This window comes from Thamnophis elegans, unplaced genomic scaffold, assembly GCF_009769535.1.
Source record: "Thamnophis elegans isolate rThaEle1 unplaced genomic scaffold, rThaEle1.pri scaffold_336_arrow_ctg1, whole genome shotgun sequence".
In the NCBI taxonomy this organism is placed as follows: domain Eukaryota; kingdom Metazoa; phylum Chordata; class Lepidosauria; order Squamata; family Colubridae; genus Thamnophis; species Thamnophis elegans.
In genome coordinates, this window is record NW_022473807.1 from 1 (window position 1) to 26,234 (window position 26,234).

Sequence of the window (26,234 nt, forward strand, 5' to 3'; positions counted from 1 at the left end):
TGCGCCAAAGCAAAGCAAAATCCGGTCCCTTAAGAAGAACCCAAAGCGGAGCTCTCAGTCCGAGGCCTCCAGGGGGCAGCAGAGAGACGCGGAAAAACTCGGCTTCGTGCCCCGCCTCTTTATCCCGGACACCCAATCCCCATCATGCTCCCCCCCCCCGAGAGGACCCTTTTCTCCAGAGGACCCTTCTCCGGCCTTCTAATTATGTGCCTGCTCGAAAAAGCGACCTCGGGGGAAGAGTTTCGTGGCGTGATCAACCACGAGGATAAAGCACATCTTCCCACCCACGCTGACTCCGCTCCCGAGGCCTTTAGAGCCGCCCCCCGGCTCCCATTCAGGCACTAATGTAGACAACCCTCAGAGAAGGAAGAGTAGGGCCTCCCGATGGCGGAAGGGGCGGGGCGTAGCCCTTTCCCCGGAAGCATCTTCACCACGTGGACCGAAGGCGGCGGGGGAGAAGCGGCCGGTCGGTCACGATGGGCGGCCTGGAGAAAAAGAAGGTACCGCAGGGGCTCTCTCCACGCGTGGTCTCGGCGGCTGCAACGCCCGCCCTGAAAAAGCGTCCGAGGTTCTTTTTTTTCCCCCCACGTGTATTTGAAAGAACGTCTGAATGCAGGCGCTGCCACTTCCGTGTTTAGCCGCTGCCTCTGACACGCATCTTGCGAGTCGCCGCTTTCGCGGGTCTCTGTCCCGTCCGAGCAGAGCAACTGCTTCTGGGAAGAATGGAGCCGAGGGTCGAGCCTCCTCGCTCAAGAGCAGTCTACCCCTATTTTTTATTTATCTTTATTTATTATTTTATTTATTTATTTTATTATTTATTTATTTTATTTATTTTATTTATTTTATTTATTTTATTTATTTATTTATTTTATTATTTTATTATTTTATTTATTTTATTTATTTTATTTTATATTTTATTTTATATTTTATTTTATATTTTATTTTATATTTTATTTTATTTATATTTTATTTATATTTTATTTTATTTATTTTATATTTTATTTGTTTATTTATTTTATTCTATTCTATTTGTTTGTTTAGTTTGTCAAACATGTACAAGTTAGCAGGTATAAGTCTGAAGATGGGCGTGAATGCAGGAAATGAGCACAAGTAAATGGGGAGCAGGGGGTTGAACTAGATGACCTCTAAGGTCCCTTCTGCTATTCTATACTCTTTGGAGGCAAGGAGGGTGAGGTGAGGTGCCGTTAACCTTGAGTGGGGAAATTGCATTTGTATTTATTAGTTTGTCAAACATGTACAAGATAAGCAGGTATAAATATAATAAACAGGGGCATGAACGAAGGATATGAATACAAATAAATTGGGACAGTAGGACAGGGGACGGAAGGCACGCTGGTGTGCTTACGCACAACCCTTTTATGGATCTCATGGGAATGGGGTGAGGTCCATGCTAGACAGTTTAAGGTTGAAGCTGTGGGGGGGTGGGGGTTGAGTACATAACAAGGGAGTCGGGTAGAGCATTCCAGGCGTTGACCACTCTGTGGCTGAAGTCGTATTTTCTTCAATCGAGTTTGGAGCAGTTGACCTTGAGTTTGTATCGATTGTTTGCCCACATATTATTGAGGTTGAAGCTGAAGAAGTCGTTGACAGGTAGGACGTTGTAGCAGACAATTTTGTGAACTACACTTAGGTCAGACTTTAGTCGGCATAGTTCCAGGTTGCCCAAGCCCAAAATTTCACTCCTGGTGTTGTAGGGTATTCTGTTGTGAGCAGAGGAGTGGAGGACTCTTCTCGTGAAATACCTCTGGACTCGCTCGATCGTATTAATGTCCCGATGTGCAGTGTGGATTCCAGGCAGATGAGCTGTGTTGTCATATAACTCCTTGTGTAGGTGTGGCGGTCACCCATGGCCCAGTGCATACAGGGCATGCGCAGACATGCTGAACCACACAGGAAAACACAAACTCCTAAAGGACATAACATCCTGATAGTACTCCATAACATCCTGATAGTTCACTCTAGATGTGCCTTACCCAACGACGCCCAGGATTTGACCATATATAGACAGAACTTCCCTGAGCAGTAGATTAGCAATTGTAGTTTGACAGGCTGTCTTAAATCACATGCTGATTGCTCCTCCTGCCTTTGTCCTATCTCAATAAAAGGGGGTCCCAGACCCCAATCTGGGTCACTCCATCCCGAGAAAGCTCGTGTCCGTGTCTTTTCTCAACATTGGCCTCATGGACGAACCACGGGTACTTCACAGAGCTGTATCCAAGGTCGGGTCTGGCAAAGGTTTTGTATGCCCTAGTTAGCAATACAATGTTGCTGGAGAAGAAGATTAGGTTGACAGCTCTTTAATGCCTTTTTGGCAATGCTGTTACAGTGGGGCTTAGATCGTTCGAGATGAGCCCTCCGAGGTCTTGGACTGAGTGAGCATCGTCTACGAAGTCGTGTCCCGCCCAGCTGGTGTTTGGCGTTCTGATTTTCATTGCCAGTGCGTAAGACGGAGCCTTTATTAGTCGGGATTTGGAGTTGCCAATTGTTTGACCATTCTGGCACGTAGTCAAGGGCGCTTTGTAGGCGGGGAGCCAGCATCTTTGAATTGCGGGATTTAAAATTAGGAATTCAGTTGGTCCCTGAGGTCCAAAAGGTTGGAGACCCCTGGCTTAGTCTTTAAGTCCTCTTCTTGGTCTCTCACCCAAGGGACGCTCTTGTAGATCATTACATCAATCCTTGGAGGCCCTTTATGCCTGGCACTTTCCAGCTGGGCAAATATGTCAACCGAGGAGCTGCAGCGTATCTGGGAGGCTGCCCGTCCAGCCTCTGGTAGTAAAGCGATAGTCCTTTGCAGGCAAAAGATAATTAACTACTCTGTCTCTCTTTTCCCCCCCGAAAGTACGAGAGGGGTTCCGCCACCAACTATATCACCAGGAATAAAGCTCGGAAAAAACTGCAGCTCAGCCTTCCGGATTTCAGGTACGGTAAAGATATTGAGCGGTCTGTCGTAGGCGTCACTTGCTCTGGTTGAGCAGGGAAGGTGCAGTGATGCCTTGGTAGGGTTGGAGTCGAAACTGATGGGATGAAGCCGGGCAAATTTGGAGACCGAGGAATATTTGTGTAAGGATCACACTGGGCTAAGTGATGGTTGAGGTCACGCACACAACATGCTTGGCCAAAGCGTGTTTTAATTATTTATGAAATGTATGTTTGTCCAACTTCTTCTTAAAGACTTGCGGTGTTGGAGCATTCACAACTTCTGGAGGCAAGTTGTTCCACTGGTCAATTGTTCTAAAAAAAAATTTCTCCTTAGTTCTAGGTGGTTTCTCTCCTTGGTTAGTTTCCATCCATCGCTTCTTCTCCTACCCACTGGGGCTTTGGAGAATAGGTTCTTCTTTGGGGCAACCCCTGATGTGGCTTGGTGGGCATGGCAGGGGAGGATACCCCGTTCCCTCCCCACTCCTGTAAAATCTCCCTTCTCTTCCCACCCCACTCCAGGGGAAGGATACTGCAAAATCCCCATTTCCTCCCCACTCCAGAGGAAGGATACTATAAAATCCCCATTTCCTTCCCACTCCTGTAAAATCTCTTCCCTCCCCACTCCAGGGGAAGGATACATCAAAATCTCCGTTCCCTCCTCACTCCAGGGGAAGGATACTGCAAAATCCCCATTCCCTCCCCACTCCAGAGGAAGGATACTGCAAAATCCCCATCCCTCCCCACTCCAGGGGAAGGATACATCAAAATCTCCGTTCCCTCCCCACTCCAGGGGAAGGATACTGCAAAATCCCCATTCCCACCCTACTCCTGTAAAATCTCTTCCCACCCCACTCCAGGGGAAGGTTCCTGCAAAATCTCCATTGCCTCCCCACTCCAGGGGAAGGATACTATAAAATCCCCATTTCCTCCCCACTCCAGGGGAAGGATACTGCAAAATCCCCATTCCCTCCCCACTCCAGAGGAAGGATACTGCAAAATCCCCATTCCCTCCCCACTCCAGGGGAAGGATACAACAAAATCTCCATTCCCTCCCCACTCCAGGGGAAGGATACTGCAAAATCCCCATTCCCACCCTACTCCTGTAAAATTTCTTCCCACCCCACTCCAGGGGAAGGATACTGCAAAATCCCCATTGCCTCCCCACTCCTGTAAAATCTCCCTTCTCTTCCCTCCCCACTCCAGGGGAAGGATACTGCAAAATCCCCATTCCCTCCCCACTCCAGGGGAAGGATACTGCAAAATCCCCATTCCCACCCTACTCCTGTAAAATCTCTTCCCACCCCACTCCAGGGGAAGGATACTGCAAAATCCCCATTGCCTCCCCACTCCTGTAAAATCTCCCTTCTCTTCCCACCGCACTCCAGGGGAAGGATACTGCAAAATCTCCATTCCCTCCCCACTCCAGGGAAAGGATACTGCAAAATCCCCATTCCCTCCTGACTAGCTGGGAATTGGGAGGCAGAGAATAGATGAGGGCAGAGCCAGCCAAAGGTAGCATTTGCCGGTTCTCCGGACTACTCCAAAATTTTCCGCTACCGGTTTGCCAGAACCGGTCAGAACTGGCTGAATACCACCTCTGCAGCCAAGACTTTACGGTAGCAAATGAGCAAGCTGAATCCGTCTTCTCCCCTGTTTTCATTTTTCCAGGCGACTCTGCATCCTAAAAGGGATTTATCCCCACGAACCTAAACACAAGAAAAAGGTGAACAAAGGATCAACGGCTGCTCGGACCTTCTACCTTTTGAAAGACATAAAATTTCTCCTCCATGAGCCCATCGTCAACAAATTCCGGGACTATAAGGTATCACGATTTTGGGAGGGAGGGAAGGAGGAGGATGGGACCCCTGAAATGATTAAAAGCTGCAGATAGCAATAGCAGTTAGACTTATCTACCGCTTCATAGGGCTTTCAGCCCTCTCTAAGCGGTTTACAGAGTCAGCATATCGCCCCCAACAACAATCCGGGTCCTCATTTTACCCACCTCGGAAGGATGGAAGGCTGAGTCAACCCTGAGCCGGTGAGATTTGAACTGCAGAACTGCAGTCAGCTGAAGTAGCCTGCACTGCTGCATTTAACCACTGCGCCACCTCGGCTCAGATGAACCTCTGGGGGTAACAGCCACCTTGGGGGCAGCGAGTGGGAAGTTATTAGCACTTGCTAATAAAATTGCTATTCTGCCACATGCCCAGTTGCAGAATATTTTCTCTTCCCGTGTTAACGATTTGATCGGCACAGTTTTCACTTAAACAGTTCAGGTTGTCAGTGGCAAAGTTAATTTAAGATCATTTTATCCCGCTCCAAAACCATTAAAGCTGCTGGAAATTCTGGGTGAGAAGTTAAAAGCATTTGATGTCTATGAAATAAGAGCATTTAGAATAAGGTCATAAGAGAAATGAGATTAGTATTAATTAATTATGTTCATAAGAGAAAGAGAAAAGGGACGTAGTGGCTCAGTGGCTAAGACGCCAAGCTTGCCGAATAGAAAGGTCAGCAGTCCGGCGGTTCGAATCCATAGCGCCGCATAACGGAGTGAGCTCCTGTGACTTGTCCCAGCTTCTGCCAACCTAGCAGTTCGAAAGGACGTAAAAAATGCAAGTAGAAAAATAGGAACCACCTTTGGTGGGAAGGGAACAGCGTTCCGTGCGCCTTTGGCATTGAGTCATGCCGGCCACATGACCACGGAGACGTCTTCAGACAGCGCTGGCTCTTCGGCTTTGAAATAGAGATGAGCACCGCCCCCTAGAGTCGGGAACAACCAGCACATAGGTGCAAGGGGAGCCTTTACCTTAAGAGAAATGTAAAAATATGTTTAAAAAAATATGCTTAGTATAAACAGGTTTGTCAAACTCACGTCGTCACATGACGTATCATGGCTTCCCCCCCCCCCTTTTGCTAAAATGGGGGTTGGCGTGGCCAGCCCGTGATGCATCTGGACCACGGCCACAAGTTTGACACCCCTGGTATAAAAGAAAACTAGCAATAGCAATAGCAGTTAGACTTATATACCGCTTCATAGGGCTTTCAGCCCTCTCTAAGCGGTTTACAGAGTCAGCATATTGCCCCCAACAACAATCCGGGTCCTCATTCTACCCACCTCGGAAGGATGGAAGGCTGAGTCAACCTTGAGCTGGTGAGATTAGAACAGCCGAACTGCAGAACTGCAGTCAGCTGAAGTAGCCTGCAGTGCTGCATTTAACCACTGCGCCACCTCGGCTCCTTAGCCAAAGTCTCGGGGTATCCCTGTTGAAGAAGAGGAAGGAAAGTTGCTGGTGGATAGCAAGCCGGACCCTTAGAATTGTGGTCTGGACATTGGGAAGTGTGGGGCTGTAAAATGTTTCCCTCCCCAAGGTGTTTGTCCGCAAATTGCGTAAAGCCTACGGGAAGAGCGAATGGACCACCGTGCAGCGGCTGAAAGACAACAAGCCGGCTTATAAATTGGACCACATCATCAAAGAGAGGTAATAGTTGAAGGCCCTCAAGATCTCATGGCTTTGGGAGGGGAAAATTGTGGCCAGACAGCAGAGCTGGCAGCAGATTCGGACAGTGAGGAGGGTTGGGGAGGAACCTGGGCCAGTCCTGGAGTCTGGGGAAGGCTCGGATGAGGGCTCTGCATCGAAGGCAGAGAGGTGGCCAGGGCCATCTGACAGTTATCAGCTGCCTTTGGAGTCAGTGGGGCAGAAGAGCAGCTGGAGCCTGTACCCAGTGTGCGCATGTGCAGAGTTGCCAGGTGAAGGGAACAGCTGAAGAATAGGGGTTGACTTGGGAGTAAGGCTGCAGGGGGACGGTGAATGGCCCCTCCCAGAGGAAATAATAGAGGAGCAAAGGGGGAGTGGAGTTTGCAGGAGAGTTTGCATTAGTTCGCTTCATTGGTTCGTGACTCTCCTTGGAGACTCCTTGCCAAGTTCTGCAGAGATCAGCCTGGCAGCTCTCCAAGCCAGATAAGGTCTGTGACTGTAAATCCTCCCTGGAAAATCTTTGGAGGTGAATGAGCAGAATTCACAGTAAATTAATAAAAGGTGGACCAGGAGTTTGTTTTCATGCTCTTGGAAAGCCTCGGTCAGAACAGAACCAGCAACAAAATAAAAGAGGAGCGAAAGGGGAGTGGAGTTTGCAGGAAACAATTTGTTCGTTAGTTTGTTTCAGGAGTGTGAAGATCTGTCCGTGAATCTCAGAGACTCTGTGCCCAGCCTTTCCTTGCACAGCGCCTCATTTGGAAAATATTGACAAGGCAGCTTTCCAAGCTAGATAAGGTCTGTGGTCATAAATACTCCTTTGAAAGACTGTTTGCCAGGCCTTGGCTGAATGTGAATGAGAGGAATTCACATGTGTTTAATAAAAGGGGTTTTGTTGGGACCAGGAATCTGCTTCGTGCTTTTTGGGGAAGCCTAGTTCAGAACAAAAGTAAGCAGTTTTCAAATGATTGTCTGCAAATTCTAGTGTTGCAATTACATATCAAGTTTTGCTTCGACTTGAGTGGTTATCCAGACGATTACGGTTTGTTCAACGAAACCTGGTTAAGCAAGGTCGCATGACAGATCTGGGGCAATTCCTGTTGGCAGATTAAGCCGTGATAGCAGGAAGCCACAATGATACGTGCAAACTCTCTCGCATAAGTGTCAGGAGAGGCAGATGGTGGGGTTTGAACTTGTCATCTCTCAATGGCTGCAGATACCCAACCTTCGTCGACGCCCTGCGGGATTTGGACGATGCGCTCTCCATGTGCGTCCTCTTCTCCACCTTCCCACGCACCGGCAAGTGTCACGTCCAAACCATCCAGCTGTGTCGCCGGCTGACGGTGGAGTTTCTTAACTATGTCGTCGCCTCGCGCGGTCTTCGCAAGGTGAGCTGGAGATGCCGATCGATTTCCCTCGGATCAATACATGGCAAGAGAATAAGAATGATGCAGTGGCCTAGTGGGGGCGCTCTCACCTCACAATTTGGAGGCTGTGAGTTTGATCCTAGGTAGAGGCAGATATTTCTCTCTCTGGGCACGATGAGAATTTATCTGCCGAACAAAACTCCATACTGGCAACAGGGAAGGGCAGCTGGCCAGTAAATACTCTGCTAGCTCCATTCACTTGCCCAGACTCCACCCCGCAAGGGATTATGGGGGTCGTTAAATGATGATGAATACATGCCAAGAGAACAAAACAACAGAGCTGCTAGTCCACAGACAGCGTACGTATGACACACATTTTTAAGCTGACGCGCCATAATTTGAGCAACACGTCAGTGTTCAACAGCAACTCTTCTCCGAAGCTCGTGGTTTTGTGCTGCTTTTGGAGACTCCGGAGGCCATGCATGAATAGCGGTGCGGTTGTGTGCAGCTTCCCAAAGTCACACGAGAGAGGGCCAGGCCGCTGCGTGGCCTCTGGAGCATTTAAAAACCATATATTTGTGAGGGGTTCGGAGGCCGCGGACTCCCTGAAGCTATTCCCAAGAACGAAGGCCTCGTGGGCCGCTGAGAAGGCCCGGCACACGCCGCAGAGTGGGTCGACCAAAAAGAGAACACTTCCTGAAGGAAAGTGGCACGTGGCCGATCCTGGGTTGTGTGTGGGTGTCATACACACAATTGGATTGTATATTTTTTTTTAAGTGACTGTTTTGTTCACACGCCCCGCAGAGTTAGGCATTTTCTGAATTGATTGATTGATTGATTGATTGAGAGTTTATTTATATGCCGCCCTTTTCCCTGGGGGGACTCAGGGCGGCTTACAACTCGAAGGGGGGGGGGGGGAAACAAACATTTAACACGTAAAACAGTACATAATTAAAAAGCACAACATTCATACCATTCAGGTGGGTTACAGTTTTTAGCCCCAGGCCTGACGGGATAGCCAGTTTTTAAGGGCTGTGCGGAAAGTCTGGAGGGTGGTGAGGGTACGAATCTCCACGGGGAGCTCGTTCCATAGGGTCGGAGTTGCCACCGAGAAGGCTCTCCTCCGCGTAGTTGCCAGTCGGCATTGACCGGCAGATGGAACTCGGAGGAGGCCTAATCGATGAGATCTAATAGGTCGCGTGGAGGTAATTGGCAGTAGGCGGTCTCTCAAGTACCCAGATCCACTACCATGAAGGGCTTTGTAGGTGACAAGTAGCACCTTGAAGCGTACCCGGAGATCGACAGGTAGCCAGCGCAGCTCGCGGAGGTGTTATGTGGGTGAAACGAGGTGCACCCACAATCGCTCGCGCGGCCGCATTCTGGACTAGCTGAAGTCGCCAAATACTCTTCAAGGGCAGCCCCATGTAGAGCACATTGCAGTATTGTTGACCCTCTGAGCCCAGAAGGTTTACCAACCCTGTGTTCGTCCTTTCTTTCCTGCAGTTTTAGAGTCTCGTTCTTCTCTGTTTTTCCACAGGTTTTTCTCTCCATTAAAGGCATCTATTACCAGGCAGAGGTGCTGGGCCAGATTGTGACCTGGATAACGCCGTACGCCTTTTCCCACAACGTGAGTATGGGGCTGTTGTTGTTTAACACCATTGGACCAGGTTAAAAGTTTCTCTTCGCTCGCGACCCCCTGTCCTTGAGAAATAAATGTAGCTTTTGATCGAATGAGCTACCCCCAGAGATCCGGACCCTACCCACTCTCATGGCCTTCCGAAAAGCTATCAAAACCTGGCTATTCCGGCAGGCCTGGGGGCTGTTGACCTCATGACTGAAGTCCAGCCCCGCTTAGATTGGGTGCATGTTGTGTTTCTTTTAATCTGCTGTGTTTTATTTGCTTTTAATCTTTTCTTAATATTTTTATTTCTGTAAGCCGCCCGGAGTCCTCCGGGATTGGGCGGCCTATAAATTTAAGAAATAGAAATAGAGTGAATTGGCAATTTTTATTGAAAATAATGCAAATAGGAGAACACTTTTTACAATCAGTTAAAGCAATATATCAGGAACAAACAGCACAAATTATAGTCAGTGGAAGTTTAACAGATCCATTTAAAATCGAGAAAGGTACAAGGCAGGGTTGTCCCCCTATCCCCATTACTGTTTATCATAACTCTGGAATTATTGTTGAATAAAATACGGGGATCAGATGATTTGCAGGGAATCAAGATTAGGCATCAAGAATATAGAACACGCGCTTTTGCGGATGATTTGGTCATAACATTAACCCAACCACAGGAATCTAGTAAGGCAGAGCTCTGCTGGCTGGAGAATTCTGGGAGTTGAAGTCCACAAGTCTTAAAGTTGCCAAGTTTGGGAACCACTGCAGTAAGGTTTTAATGAATATGATTAATCAATACGGCCAAGTGTCCGGATTTAAAATAAATTTAGGGAAAACAAGAGGAGTTAAAGCTCAAATGAAAGATGATACTAACTTTTTTAAAAAAGTTTATCTTAGAATATCTTTGTTAAAGATTTATACCCTGTATTGGTTCTGGGAAGCTGGGGGGAAGGGAGGGGGGGTTTGGGTGGGGTGGGGAAGGGAGGTAAATATTTGTAAAAGTTTTTTTTCCCCAAAATTTTCAATTAAAAAAAAGAAATAAATGCAGCTTGACCATTCAAGATGGAGGGCTGAGTGGCAGGCGAACATGGGGCAAGTTTGATGCGGCCTGCACGAAATCTGCAGTTTGGTCCTAGAAACAGTGTTGGCTCCCCTCCATCACACCTGTTAGGTAATCTCCCCGTTGTGAGATCGAGTGCGTTCAGAGAAGCGTTGTGAGAGTTGTGTTGGGGAACACACAAACCAGCATACAGAGACATTGCAGTTTAAATAGGCTCTCACTTTCGTGGAGATAGCCGTATCAGAGTCCATCAAACAATCCAAGTCATTCACGGATAATTCATTCAGTCATCAATATCCTTCAGTTAAGGGATAATCCAAATAACATAGTCCAGTATCCATATAATCAGTTTGGTACTCAAAGTTTGCTAGCAGTTGCAAAACTTACAATAGCTCACGCTGATCACTATACGGCACTTCTAACAGCCAGCTTCCAAACACTCAGATTAGCAATAGCAACTTATATACCGCTTCATAGGGCTTTCAGCCCTCTCTAAGCGGTTTACAGAGTCAGCATATTGCCCCCAATAACAATCCGGGTTCTCATTTTACCCACCTCGGAAGGATGGAAGGCTGAGTCAACCCTGAGCCGGTGAGATTTGAACAGCCGAACTGCAGAACTGCAGTCAGCTGAAGTAGCCTGCAGTGCTGCATTTAACCACTGCGCCACCTTGGCTCTATTGCATCCAGTTCTGGTCATTACAATGCAAAAAAGATGCTGAGAGTGTAGAAAGAGTGCAGAGAAGAGCAACAAAGAGGATTAGGGGACTGGAGGCTAAAACATATGAAGAACGGTTGCAGGAACTGGGCATGTCTAGTTTAATGAAAAGAAGGACCAGGGGAGACATGATAGCAGTCTTCCAATATCTCAGGGGTTGCCCCAAAGAAGAGGGAGTCAAGCTATTCTCCAAGGCACCTGAAGGCAGGACAAGAAGCGATGGGTGGAAACTAATCAAGGAGAGAAGCAACTTAGAACTGAGGAGAAATTTCCTGACAGAACAATTAATCAGTGGAACAGAAGTTGCCTCCAGAAGTTGTGAATGCCCCAACACTGGAAGTCTTTAAGAAGATGTTGGAGACATCTCTGGAACAGTATAAGGTCTCCTGCTTGAATAGGGGGTTGGACTAGAAGACCTCCAAGGTCCCTTCCAACTCTGTTATGTACTGAACAGAATTAGTCTTTCTTCACCCGAAGGCAGATTCCTTCCTGTTGTTTGCTGAACTCTGGTGCTTGGGGTTTAATGTTTGGTGTTCTTGTGGGAAGGAAATCATTAACTTTAAAAAAAAACAAGGTGAAAATGGCAATTAACAATTAGCTCTAAGCATGGAGTTTCGTTGTTAGAAGCTGTTTGGGTTCAGTTGCTTGGACACAGCATTGTCTTAATTTATTTACAAGCATTCCTCTCATTTTTTTAAAAAAACATTACATTTTCTTCTTATTACCAACCCAAGGTATCCCTTCTTGGGCCTGTAAGATCTCTTTTTCCATTGTAATGTGATAAATTTGATATATTTTATTCCTTCAGTGCTGGTAATTTACATAATTGATTGCAAATTATGTATTGAAAATAAGTACCGATAAACAAGAAAAAAATCTATCCATTTTAATAGCTGAAGTATTGCAAGCGTAAAATTATTTTATGCAGGTTGACTTACGATAACCATTCAAAGTTAAAACAGATTCCAAAAAAGTTACTTACAACATGATCCTTGAAGTTTCAACTGCCACCTCACCCTAAACAATCTCCTGATTGTATTTTGGGTGCTGGCAATTGATCTCACATTTACAACCGGTTGCAGTGTCCCATGATTGCATTTTCTAGCCAAAAAAAAAATCCATTGAGTAAAGTGGGTTCACACTTACAACTGTGTACTACACTTAATGACCACGATGACTCTCTTAACAACTGTTGTTAAAAACAGTCATAAAATGAAGTCCAGTCTCCGGGTGCCTTGACTTAACGCCTGAAATGACTTAACAACCAACATTCCAATTTCAGTCCCAATTCTCTCTTGAGAGAGAGTTAGAGCAAGGACAAACTTCCTTACTGGAAAAATCAGATTCAGGACTTCGTAAGAAAAGCTGAATCTTTGACCTAAGCTTATGGGAGGTTATGCAGATGGAGAGATGACCCAGAAAGCAGACCGCTCTAGGCCTGATTTACAGACTGCCTCGAAGGTTGATCCTGCATTTTGTGTTAACCGTAGACATGCATATTCATACCCGTGTCCCGAAAGATTAACCCCAGTGTGCAGCGGGGGCTGGCAGTTGTACCTGCTGAACTTTTGAGAAAGCTATCAAACTTCCCACCTGATGTGGGAAGGATAGCTTAGAACAGGAGTCCGTGGACCGGAACTGGACCACATCATGCCAGAAACCAGTCTGCAGAAACAAGAGAAGTCCCATCCATGGGAATGCAAGCAGCACACGAAATCACTGCCCCCTCCAATCACGGTCTCTCCCTGTACTTATTTCAACTTCCTTTTTAAAATTAAGCGGTTCCCCGACAAATGTGCACTCGACAAAAGCGTGGTGATGAAACCGCGGTGAGAAAACCGCAAGTTCTAAATCGCGCCGACGAATGAACACAGAAGCACAACGAAAACAGTGCGCCGACAAAAGCGCACCTTCAACAAACAAGTAATAACCGCGAGTTCTAAACCTAACCCTTACCTTAACTGAAATCACGCTTTTGTGGACGCGGTTTTGTCGGCGCATTGTTGTGGGCGTGTTTATGATGTCGCGGTTTTCTTGCCGGGGTTTCGTCGCCGCACATTTGTCGGGTCACGAAATTAAGCCAGCCCTTTCTTTAAAACAAATATATTCCTGTTTACGAAAAGAAAATAGAACTGGGAGTTAGTTATTTTTTATGTCTCTGCACATTGATTGATTGAGTGACTGGCTGACTTTCTTCCAGCACCCGACAGATGTGGATTATAGGGTCATGGCTACTTTCACTGAATTCTACACCACCCTCCTCGGCTTTGTCAATTTCCGTCTCTACCAGACGCTCAACTTGCACTACCCCCCAAAGGTGAGTCAAACAGACAAGCTACTGAGAAGCCCAGTTTATCTTCTTAACAGGCAATATCCCTAGATAGAAAGAGAGATACCCAGATGACCATTGAAAAAAATAGGCAGAGCCGTTGGCAAAACACTATGGATGCTATTCTTGTTCTGACCGAGGCTTCCCGACAGCATGAAGCCAACTCCTGGTCCCGACAAAAAACCCTTTTATTAATTGACTGTGAATTCTGCTCATTCACATCCAGCAAAGTCTTTCAAGGGAGGATTTACGGTCACAGACCTTATCTGGCTTGGAGAGCTGCCAGGCCGAGATCTGCAGAACTTGGCAAGGAGTCTTGGAGAGTCACGAATTAATGAAGTGAACTGATTGTCTCCTGCAAACTCCACTCCCCTTTCGCTCCTCTTTTATTCCCTCTAGGAGGGGCCATTCATCGTCCACCTGTGGCCTTACTCCCAAGTCGACCCCTGTCCTTTAGCTCTTCCCTTCGTCTGGCAACTCTGCGCATGCGCACACTAGGAACAGGCTCCAGCTGTTCTTCTGCCTCACTGCTGTCTAGCTCCGAAGGCAGCTGATAACTGTCAGATGGCCCTGGTCCCCTCTCTGCCTCCGACACAGAGCCTTCCCCAGACTCCAGGACTGGCCCATCTTCCTCCCCAACCTCCTCACTGTCCGAATCTGCTGCTAGCTCTGTGGGCCGCTGGTGGGCCACAACAATTCTGTTCTGTTGGTCACTTTTTCCAGTGCGGTTATAACTTCAAACAGACTGTTGTAAATCAGGGTCGCCCTTTAACTGATTCCAGCTTCCTTTTTTTTTAATATTAAGCCAGACCCAACACTTCCTTTTTTTTAAAAGAAATATTCCAAAACATATTTGCAAGTTTCTGGGACTGTAACCTTAAAATAACGGTAAGAGTTTAGAACTCAACGGTTTGGGTGGCCTGTCTGGACAATCCCAGAGGGTTGACCTCGCCGTCTCCGGGATGATTGTGTGTTTTTTTTTTAGATCGAAGGCCATTCTTCATTAGAGAGCCAGCCAGAGGATGGAGAAACTTACGCCTTGGACTCTGAGAGCACTTTGGAGGTGAGAACGCAGATGCCCAATCCTGTCCTTCCAAATTTTCCTCCACATTTATTTATTTATTATTTATTTATTAATAGAATTTATATGCCGCCAAATCCCGAAGGACTCTGGGCGGCTTACAAAAAGAAGAGGAAGAAAGAAATTATATATTTAAAAAAAAGACAGATTTAAAAGCACAACACATGCATTCGTTCTAATCGGGGCTGGACCTCAACAGTGAGGTCAACAGCCCCAGGCTTGCCGGAATAGCCAGGTCTTAACAGCTTTCCCTCCTTAAGACACATTGGAGGGACGGGGGAATAGAAAAAAATAATAATAGTATATAAGTATATACTCAAAAGTAAGATACAAAAGAGGGGGGGGGAAACATAATCAGGATAGATCTAAGAGGGAAAGGGAACAAGAAATGATACCACCCAGCTATATTGGGATTTGCGGAAATACCACCCCAAGAAAATAAAAATTAAGAGCTGGAAGAGACACCCACAACGATACAAAAAGAAAGGGAGAGGAGAGGAAGAGGAGAGAAGGAAGATAGAGGTAAGGAGAGGAAGATGGAAGGGAGAGAGAGAGGGGAGGAAGAGAGGAGTAGGGGAGAGGAAAGGGAAGGGAAAGGAGAGAGGAAGGAAGAAAGTAGAGAAGGGAGGGAGGGAGAAAAGAAAAAACCTATAATAATAGAAAAAGAAAGGAAGAGAGGAAGAGGAGGGAAGGAAGATAGAGGCAAGGAGAGGCGGATGGAAGGGAGAGAAAGAGAAGGAGAGAGGGTAGGAAGGGGAAGAGGAGTAGGGGAGAGGGAAGGGAAGAAGGAAGGGAAAGAGAGGGAGGAAGAAAGAGAAGAGGGAGAAAAGAAAGAACCTATAATAATAGAAAAAGAAAGGGAGAGGAGAGCAGAGGAAAAGGAGGGAAAGAAGATAGAGGTGAGGAGAGGAAGATGGAAGGGAGAAGGAGAGAGGGCAGGAAGGGGAAGAGGAAGAGAGGAATAGGGGAGAGTTAAGGGAAGAAGGAAGGGAGAGAAAGAGAAGGAGAGAGGGGAGGAAGGGGAAGAGGAAGAGGGGGAAGGAGAGGATGGAAGGGAGAGAAAGGGAAGGAGAGAGTGGAGGAAGGGTAGGTGTAGGAGAAAGGGAAGGGAAGAAGGAAGGGAATGAGAGGAGGAAGAAAGAGAAGGAGAGGGGAGGAAAGGAGAGAGGAAGAGAGGAGTAGGGAAGAAGGAAGGGAAAGGAGAGAGGAAGGAAGAAAGTAGAGAAGGGAGGAAGGGAAAAGAAAGTGGTGTCAAAACAGGTGAGGGATGGTAAACAAAGCAACCCAAATGGTATATTATAACCCTGTAAATGGAACGACAAATGCCTAAGAATGATGAATATAAAAAAATGTGAATGTATACCTATAATTATACGTAAGAGAACGAAAAATAAACTTTTCTGAGTTAGGGTTTAGGGTGCTTCGCTTTAAGTTCGCTTGGATCACGTCTCCCATCAATTCATGGTTCTCTCTTCTTTTCTTTCCCATTAGAAACTGTCAGCTCTCAGCACCAGCCTGGCCCGAGTCGTTGCTCCTAACATAGAGGATGAAGCTGAAGTGGATGAGTTTCCTGTGGAAGGAGTGAGTGACACCCCCACCCCCTTTTTTTGGGGGGGGTCGAGGAAAATACCTTCCCGACACGCAGGATGTTGTGGGGGGGACTGAAGTAGTTATTGTTAAGAAAATGCCAGTGTAAAGTTCCCTAACAATGCCTGATTCATAATTAGTGACCCAATATTGTAATATAAAAAGTAGTGATTTATTAACAGCTTCATTAGGCGTTTCTTATTTGCAGCCATCTTTTTTTGCTTTCTTTATCCGCTTTTGAACTTTGCCCGTGTTCCTTTCCTCCCTTCAGTCTGTGTCATAAATCACATTACCCAATAGTTGCATCCATCTCAACCCAGCTGCTGTAATCTGAGATCCGACTCCGCTGACGCCCTGCGTGGAATGTCCATACAGAGTCTCCCGAACTCAAGAAAGATGGCTGGCAATAGCACTTATATACCGCTTCACAGTGTTTTACAGCCCTCTCTAAGCGGTTTACAGAGTCAGCCTCTTGCCCTCCAACAAAATCTGGGTCCTTGTTTGACCCACCTTGGAGGGATGGAAGGCTGAGTCAGCCTTGAGCCAGCAAGGATCGAACTGCTGGCAATCGGCAGAATTAGCCTGCAGTACTGTATTTTAACAGGAAGGAGGGAAGGGAAGGGAAGGAAGGAAGGAAAACAGCATTTAGACTTATATACCGCTTTACAGTGCTTTACAACCCTCTCTAAGCGGTTTACAGAGTCAGCCTCTTGCCCCGCAACAATCTGGGTCCTCATTTGACCCACCTCGGAAGGACGGAAGGCTGAGTCAACCTTGAGCCTGGTGAGATTCGAACTGCCAAATTGCAGGCAGCCGGCAATCTGCAGAAGTAGCTTGCAGTACTGCACTCTTAACCACTTGCGCCACCGTGGCTCGTGTAGTGATTCTTCGAAGATGATTTCTTCATTGATTCCCTCCTGGGAATCCAGACGACGTTCCACCGCATTGAATTAAATACACGAAAGGCCCGAGATTTTTGTCCCTTCGTTCATTTTGGCGCCCGTAACCTTTTGCCACACGGAGAAGGGAGTCGGTAGAGCTTTCTCTCTTTCTCTCTCTACCCAGGAAACTGCCGAACAAGAGGAGACCAGGAAGAAGGAAGAAGAGGATCTGGAGAAACAGAAGAAGCTCTTTGAAGGGCTGCAATTCTTCCTCAACCGGGAGGTGCCGCGCGAACCCTTAGCTTTTGTCATCAGGTGTGTTAAGTCTTCGCCTTCGTCTCACCGGCTCTCTTCTGGAACTCGGGGCAAGCGTGGGACTAACGTTGTGTTGCTCTACAGCCCTTTGAGTGGTGGGCTGCGTTTAGGTCATGGTTGAAGGTGAGCCTCCTGTAAGCATCTCCACTAGGACCACCAGGAAGTGTCAATGTGCCTGATAATGGATGTAATCTTACTCCGGGGGAGGCAGTGTGTGTAAGTTGTCTTCCCCCTCTGGCTATGCTTTTTTCAAGAGGCAGCTGTTGAAGCCCGTCAGCGGCCAGTGGAGCTGGCAGCAGATTCAGACAGTGAGGAGGGTTGGGGAGGAACCTGGGCCAGTCCTGGAGTCTGGGGAAGGCTCTGATAAGGGCTCTGTGTCGGAGGCAGAGAGGGGGCCAGGGCCATCCGATAGTTATCAGCTGCCTTCGGAGTCGAACATCAGTGAGGCAGAAGAACAGCTGGAGCCTGTTCCTGATGTGCCCATGCGCAGAGCTGCCAGGAGAAGGGAACAGCTAAGGAACAAGGGCCGACTCGGGAATAAAGCCACAGGTGGACGGTGAATGGCCCCTCCCATAGGGAATAAAAGAGGAGCGAAAGGGGAGTGGAGCTTGCAGGAGTTCAGTTCATTCAAGATCTGTTCCTGACTTCTTGCCAAGTAATTGCTGTTACAGCGTGGCGTTTGGAAGATATCGGCCCGGCAGCGCTCCAAGCCTGATCAAGGTCTGTAGTTGTGAAATCTCCCGCAAGACTGCCGGCCGGGGCTTTGCTGGAGAGGAATTCCCTCGAACCTAAATAAAAGAGGATTTATCGGGACGAGGAGTCGGCTTCGTGATCTTGGGAAGCCTAGGTCAGAACAGCAACTGGACCTTCTCGTTTTTCTTCGAAGACATTTCGTTTCTCCTCCAAGAAGCTTCTTCAGCTCTGAGTGAGTTGTGCCTTCCTCATAAATTCTGTGGCCTGTTGAGCTGAAGAAGCTTCTTGGAGGAGAAGCGAAATGCCTTCAAAGGAAAAAAAAACAGAAAGTCCAGTGGCCTCTTGAAAAAGCGCCTTTGGGACACCGTTTAACCTGGCTGAGAATCTAGACATCCCCCTCTGGCTACATAAAGATTAAATGTTCCTCCTTTTTTTGATGACTCCATGGGGCAAAACTCACTTTAAACTATAGAGCTTGGGAAGGGGAATCTCTTGTGACGTCCTAAGAGATTCTCAACCATCCAGGCCAATGGTTGTTCCCACAGTGCTTTTTCCAACAATGCAAACACGTATTGTAAACAAGTATCATGTAGAATTAAATCAGAGTCCAAGGCAAAACGATCCTTAAAGTTTCAATTTAATAAGACAGACATTTTAGCACATCTGTGTTAATCCCAATTCTGGAAATGACATCAGAATCCCACCCAGTTAAAAATTCATGTTCTTGTCCCCACACCCACAATCCATCACATGGTCCAATCTTCTTCTTCCACGCTGGCATCTACACCCAGCTGCTTCCGGTCAGGTGTAAAGGTGCGAAGACAAAAGATGACCTTGGTCTTCTAGAAAAGAATGACAACAATACATTCCACAATCCTACTCCTGTCTATTCCCCCCTCCCATCAATTATACTAATGAGACAGCATAATGAAATAAGAGAAGGCAGGCCAAAATTCAAAAAGGAAATATAATTGCAGGCCTGACACACACATTTAAATTTAAACATGCCTTTTTTTTAAATATACTTTTTTATTTTCCATTTTGTATACTATTACATAGCCCATATCCTATTGCATTAAGTAGTAATTACATCAGTTCCTCTTGCCATCAACGCCCAGAAAGATAAAAACCCATTATTAGCTCTTCTGCTCTCCGTACACCTCTTTCTTCTACCTCTCTCCTACCTCCTTTCTTCCCTCCATCATCCTTTTCTACTCTACTTCCCCTTCCTTTCTCCTTCTCCTCTCTCTTCATTCCACTCCTCCGTAATCTCCTCATCTTCCCCCCCTTACCCTCTCTCCTATCCCTCTCTTCCTATCTTTCTTCTCTCCTCTGCTTCCCACTCTTCCTCTCATTCACTTGGTGTATTTCAGCTTCTGAGCAAACTCCATTCAATGTTGATGGTATTTATGCTTCCATATCAATATACTTAACATATCTTAGTTTTAAAGAAAAAAATAAGAGAAGACAGTATACATGTGCAATCATATTACTTTAAAATCTAACACCTCTCGTCAAGCCTAATATACATCCCTCCCAACACCCCCACCCAGCCTTCCCTCCCCCGACTTCCCAGAACCCATACACGATATAAATCTTTAATAAAAACAGTCTAAAATATATTGGAAAAAAGAATAGGAAAAAAAAAACATGCCTTTGAAGGCAAAATCTGTCGCTAGCTCTGGCTGAGCCCCTCCTCTCCTTCCCCAGGTGTTTTGGGGGCAAAGTGTCGTGGGACAAGTCGGTCTGTATTGGCGCCACCTACGATGTTGCGGATCCAAGCATCACCCACCAGATTGTGGACCGCCCAAACGCAGAGAATCAAGTGGTTGGAAGGTGAGAACTGCCCTTTGGTAGTCCCCCCCCCACCCTCCCCCCCCCAAAAAAATGGATATCAAATTTTAAGGAGCCGCGCTGTGAAATGTCACAAAAGCAAATTAACTCCCATCTTGTTCGTCTGCGTCAGATCTTGGCTCATGAATGGAGCTTGTGAAATAGTCCTCGGCTTACAAGAGTTCGCTTAGGGACCATTCGAAGCGAGAGTGGCACTGAGAACAGTGACTTGTGATTCTTTTTTCCTACGTACGACCATTGCAAAACACACACCATCAAAATTCAGGCACTCGGCAACTAACTCATATTTCTGACGGTTGCAGTGTTCCTTCAGGGGAGGGGGAGCCAGATCCACTGAACGACCATGTAACTAACGTAACAACCGCAATGTTTCACTTAACAACTGTGGCCAGAGAGGTGGTTAAGTGGGGCCAAGACTCACTTCGCAGCGGTCTCGACCGCAGACATTTGGGGTTCAGTTGTACTCGTAAGCAACAGCGCTGAGACTTATATGCCGCTTTGCAGTGCTTTCCAGCCACCTCTAAGCGGTTCACAGAGTCAGCCTCTTGCAAACCCCAACCATCCAGATCCTCGTTTTACACACCTCGGAAGGACGGAAGGCTGTCAACCTTGAGGTGGTGATAATCGAACTGCTGGCAGTCGGCAGAATTGGCCTGCAATACTATATTGTAATCACTGAACCACCATGGCCCATCCCTCCCTCCCTCCACACTCAGCAATAGCACTTAGACTTATATGCCGCTTCACAGTGCTTTCCAGCCCTCTAAGCGGTTTACAAAGTCAGCCTCTTGCCCCGCAACAGTCTGGGTCCTCATTTGACCCACCTCGGAAGGACGGAAGGCTGAGTCAACCTTGAGATGGATAGATGGATGGATGATAGATAGAAGATGGATGGATGGATGGATGGAAGGGAGGGAGGAAGGGGAAAAGGAAGAACAAAGAAATAATAATAGCACTTAGACATATACCGCTTCACAGTGCTTCTACAGCCCTCTCTAAAGGGTTTACAGAGTCAGCCTCTCTTGCCCTCAACAATCTGGGTCCTCATTTTACCCACCTCGGAAGGATGGAAGGCTGAGTCAACCTTGAGATGGATAGATGGATGGATGATAGATAGATGGATGGATGGAAGGGAGGAAGAGAGGGGAAAAGGAAGAACAAAGGAATAATAATAGCACTTAGACTTATATGCCGCTTCACAGTGCTTTCCAGCCCTCTCTAAGCGGTTTACAAAGTCAGCCTCTTGCCCCCCAACAATCTGGGTCCTCATTTGACCCACCTCGGAAGGATGGAAGGCTGAGCCAACAACCTTGAGCCTGGTGAGATTCGAACTGCCAAATTGCAGGCAGCCGGCAGAAGTAGACTGCAGTACCGCGGCTCATTGTACATTGTGGTAAGAGGACAATGTACAACTGACATTCTAATGTACCCATTTCAAAGTTAGCTTTTCCTCTCTTTCCAGATATTACCTCCAGCCTCAGTGGGTTTTCGACTCGGTCAACGCCAAGATGCGCCTTCCGGTAGCCGATTACTTCCCCGGCGTAATGCTGCCTCCTCACCTCTCCCCGTTTGTCTCCGAGAAAGAAGGGGACTATATGCCCCCAGAGAAGCTGAAACTTTTGGCCTTGCAAAAGGGTGAACAACCAGGTATCTAGCTGTTCCTGGGCTTCTGGCGAGCGTATTGTATTCAGTGGGAGGGGCTGAGAATTTGGAGTTTCTCAGCAACCGTTATGGCCCGCCAGTGGAGCTGGCAGCAGATTCGGACAGTGAGGAGGGTTGGAGAGGAACCTGGGCCAGTCCTGGAGTCTGGGGAAGGCTCTGAGGAGGGCTCGGTGTCGGAGGCAGAGAGGGGGCCAGGGCCGTCTGACAGTTATCAGCTGCCTTCAGAGTCAGACATCAGCTGGAGCCTGTTCCCTGTGTGCGCATGCACAGAGTTGCCAGAGGAAGGGAACAGCTAAAGAACAGGGGCTGACTTGGGAGTGAGGACACAGGTGGATGGTGAATGGCCCCTCCCAGAGGGAATAAAAGAGGAGCAAAAGGGGAGTGGAGTTTGCAGGAGACCATTAGTTCGCTTCATTGGTTCGTGACTCTCCGAGACTCCTTTGCCAAGTTTTGCAGATATCGGCCTGGCAGCTCTCCAAGCCAGATAAGGTCTGTGACCGTAAATCCTCCCTTGAAATACTTTGCTGAATGTGAATGAGCAGAATTCACCGTCAATGAATAAAGGGGTTTTTTTTTGGGACAAGGAGTTTGCTTCATTCTCTCGGGAAGCCTGGGTGAGAACAGCAACTAACATGGTTTGGATCTTTTCAATAGCCAAAGATAGCGAGTCGGAAGAGGAAGAGGAGAGCGGTGGAGAGGATGAAGGTGCAACTGAAGGCTCGGAGGAGGAGGAGGAGGATTCTGACAAGGAAGACGAAGGGAAATTACGCAAGATGGAAGCACAGCGATTTCAGAACAAGGTATCCTAAAAGATGCTTATTATGAAGTCAGAAAGTGGTAGGACGTTGATTGAATCCAGTCCTAGTAAAAAGGCTTACAGGTTTTCGGTGCCATCGTAACTTTGAACTGTCACTAAATGAACTGCTGTAATTCGAGGACTATCTATGATTTGCAACTCTTTTTGAACTGATGTCAATCTCAGAGTGAGCCAGCAAAGAAAGCAGGAGGCTGTGGGATCGATCCTAGGTAGAGACAGATATTTCTCTCTCTCTGGGCATAATGAATAAAACTCTGCATTGGTGACAGGGAGGTCATCCGGCCAGTAAACACTCTCGTCTCCAGTCAGTTGCCCAGACTCCGGCCCGCAAGGGATTATGGGGTCGTTAAAAGGAGATAATGATTTAATATTGAAAGCAAGCCTTCTAGCATTGGCTGAGGGATTTTCCCTGAAAGTTTTGTTCTCCAGTTTAACTGAAACTATCTTTTGAGTGCACCATTTCCTCTTCTCTTAGAATCTCCCTGTGAAGGTGACACCTGGCCAGGTTGTGAAGGAGGATAAGCAGCGGCTGATGCAAGAACAGCAGAGCGAGGAAAAGCGTTTGGCCATCATGATGATGAAGAAACGGGAAAAATACCTCTACCAAAAAATAATGTTTGGGAAGAAGCGCAAAATTAGAGAGGTATCTTCTTCTTCTTTTTTGTTCTGCTCAATTTCCCTCCTGAAGTTCTTGGAGAACTGCGGGAATTAGGAATGAATTCTCTATACATGTCCCAGGATAATGCTGAAGGGTGCAATCTGGGCCAGTCACTTGGATGTTATTGCCGGCCAGCGGAGCTGGCAGCAGATTCGGACAGTGAGGAGGTTGGGGAGGAACCTGGGCCAGTCCTGGAGTCTGGGGAAGGCTCTGAGGAGGGCTCTGTGTCGGAGACAGAGAGTGGCCCAGGGCCGTATGCCAGTTATCAACTGCCTTCAGAGTCGGGCATCAGTGAGGCAGACGAACAACTTGAGCCTGTTCCCAGTGTGTGCATGCTCAGAGTAGCCAGACGAAGGGAACAGCTAAAGAACAAGGGTCGACTTGGGAGTGAGGCCACAGGTGGATAATGAATGGCCCCTCCCAGAGGGAATCAAAGAGGAGCGAAAGGGGAGTGGAGTTTGCAGGAGACCGTTAGTTCACTTCATTGGTTCGTGACTCTCCGAGACTCCTTGCCAAGTTTTGCAGAGATCCGCCTGGCAGCTCTCCAAGCCAGATGAGGTCTGTGACTGTAAATCCTCCCTCGAAAGACTTTGCTGGAGGTGAGTGAGCAGAATTCACAGTCAATGAATAAAAAGGGGTTTTGTCAGGAAGTTAGCTTCCTGCTCTTGGGAAGCCCCGATCAGAACTTTGAGGCAGAGGCTTAGTCTTCTGAGCTTTTCGGACTCATGCTGGAGCCCATCTTCCGGGAACTCTTGTGAGAATTGGACATAGCAAATTTTTTTCCCCTTTCTTTTTATTCTTCAGGCAAACAAATTGGCGGAGAAGCGAAAAGCTCACGATGCGGCTGTAAAATCGGACAAGAAGAAAAGCAAGAAGGCACGTCGGGAATAGCGGAGCCTGTCTCGTTTCGGGCCATCGTTTCATTAACGCAGCCCTGGGAAATGGACCTGGGGCCTAAAGCCAGTTCTTTCACGTGGAGATGGACAATATTGGAATCTGGAGCTTTGCCTGAGTCCCCTCTTCATAAGCAGAACCAATCGGGAGAAAAGCCGTGGTATTGAAAAGACATGTCAAATCTTCTTTCCATTCAGTTTTTCTCTTTATCACACTCACTGTAACAGCCTTGAGGAGAGAAACAGTCCTCCTTTTGCCAAGGACACATAAAATAGCAAACACACAAACAAGGTTCCTATCTGGAATCAGAAAATTGGTTTGATTTTCTGAGCAGAGTGGGGTTATATTTCTCTTCTCCCCCTTTTAATTTTGGCACAGAATCCAAACATTTTTGAAGTTCTTGCCGCCTTATTTTAAATAAGGACCCCTTATTTTAAGACTCGTTCAACGTCACCTTGCCGCGTATGTAAATAAAATCTTAAGATCGCTTTAGCTGCGTGCCTTCGTTGGAGGGTGACTCCTAGCCAGCAACACTTGCTCGTTTTGCAAACGTTGTGGTAACTTTGTGGTTTTGCAGTTGTAAATTACAGCACGGCGAAGGAGGAGTTATTAAAACTCAACTTTTTGAGTTTTGGACGTTCAGCTGTCAGTCTGCACCCATCTCTTTTTTTCTTTCTTTCTTAACTCAGTGTGACGGGGAGGCATACACTGTATAAACACAATGATAAAATAAGCGAACAACAGACAACAGGTTAAAACTGAGAGCTGAAATGTGTCAAGGCTGGCTTGACTTATTAACCAAGGAAGAAACCACTCAACTTGAGCCGAGGTGGCGCAGTGGTTAAATGCAGCACTGCAGGCTACTTCAGCTGACTGCAGTTCTGCAGTTCGGCTGTTCAAATCTCACCGGCTCAGGGTTGACTCAGCCTTGCATCCTTCCGAGGTGGGTAAAATGAGGACCCGGATTGTGGTTGGGGGCGATATGCTGTCTCTGTAAACCGCTTAGAGAGGGCTGAAAGCCCTATGAAGCGGTATATAAGTCTAACTGCTATTGCTATTGCTAACTCCATTTTGCAGAATTAAGAGTACTTTTACTGATTATAAGTAAATAGAAGCTAAGCAAAGCCGGATCTGAGCAAAAGCGCGCGAAAGCATTAGATAATCAAGACATGACCCGTTCCCCTCCCCTTGGCAACCCCAGACCATAGTCCAATCCAATATCTCCACAGCTGTCAGGTGGGAGACATCCTCAAAAATCATCGTCAGGTTGGAATGCCGGACAGTTGGCCTTAGCGGGAAACTCCCCTCCTTCCCACATGCGCAGAAGATGGTGAGAACAACTTCCAATTAACAGTCCTCCTGTACAGATTATTTCCCCCACCCAAATACCATGCCCTCCCTCCCCGTTTCAATGGCAGCCGAAAAGCAAGGAGCAAAACAGAGGCTGACAAAGTGTAAAATGGCAATCAAGCACGCAACAAAACAACCTCTGGAGACTTGCACTTAACCAATCCCCAGTGCCTGGAGGAAGCACCAGGTCTTGAGGTCTTTCCTAAGACAAGGAGAATGGGGGCCTATTATATATTGGCTTCTCCACCTATCCGTCAGGTTCAACTCGAAAAGGTTTTTGGTAGCATATTCCTTTTTCCCTTGTTCTTTTTATCACTGGCATAATCTTTCTTTTAGTATCTACTACCCCATTATAGTCATCCAGAAGACATACATTCCCTTGACCTGTCTCAATAATCTTTGCAGAGCACGTGGCAATACAGCAGGACGCGACCAAGGCACGCATCCCCTTGTCTTGGGCGCTGCCTACCTTGTAGGGTTGCTGTTTAGAGGTTTAGAGAACAAAGCATTCATCAAAATATCGAGGTTTTCAGGTCTGGGCTGCAATATTCTGGATGGGCAATAGATGTCAACAAAGCGCTCAGATTTTCTCTTGCTTGGCTGGCAAGTAGTGTTATTTGCATTCTTCCAATCCATGTCTGATAGTCATTTAGTATCTTAATGATATGATTATTCCAGAGTATCTCTCCTTCCTTCCTTCCTTCCTCCCTCCCTCTCTCTTTCCTTCATTCCGCCCTCCATTTTTTATCTTTCTTTCCTTCCTTCCTCCCTCCCTCTTTCCTTCATTCCTCCCTCCATTTTTACCTTTCCTTCCTTCCTTCTTTCCTTCCTTCCTCCCTCCCTCCCTCTCTTTCCTTCATTCCTCCCTCCATTTTTACCTTTACTTCCTTCTTTCCTTCCTCCCTCCCTCCCTCTCTTTCCTTCATTCCGCCCTC

The 26,234-nt window shown here is 47.1% G+C and overlaps 1 protein-coding gene across 1 annotated transcript; it reads left to right on the plus strand.

Moving 5' to 3' along the window:
- The first annotated feature begins 420 nt into the window (after nucleotides 1-420).
- Nucleotides 421-24,591, plus strand: LOC116523467 (pescadillo homolog). The gene is made up of 15 exons (XM_032238584.1): nucleotides 421-500; nucleotides 2,861-2,940; nucleotides 4,609-4,762; nucleotides 6,310-6,419; nucleotides 7,630-7,801; nucleotides 9,318-9,407; nucleotides 13,379-13,495; nucleotides 14,493-14,570; nucleotides 16,080-16,169; nucleotides 17,241-17,371; nucleotides 19,775-19,900; nucleotides 21,381-21,565; nucleotides 22,235-22,380; nucleotides 22,873-23,040; nucleotides 23,860-24,591. The coding sequence occupies exons 1-15, from the start codon at nucleotides 477-479 to the stop codon at nucleotides 23,944-23,946; spliced, it is 1,758 nt and encodes a 585-aa protein (XP_032094475.1). The 5' UTR covers nucleotides 421-476; the 3' UTR covers nucleotides 23,947-24,591.
- The last annotated feature ends 1,643 nt before the right edge of the window (nucleotides 24,592-26,234 follow it).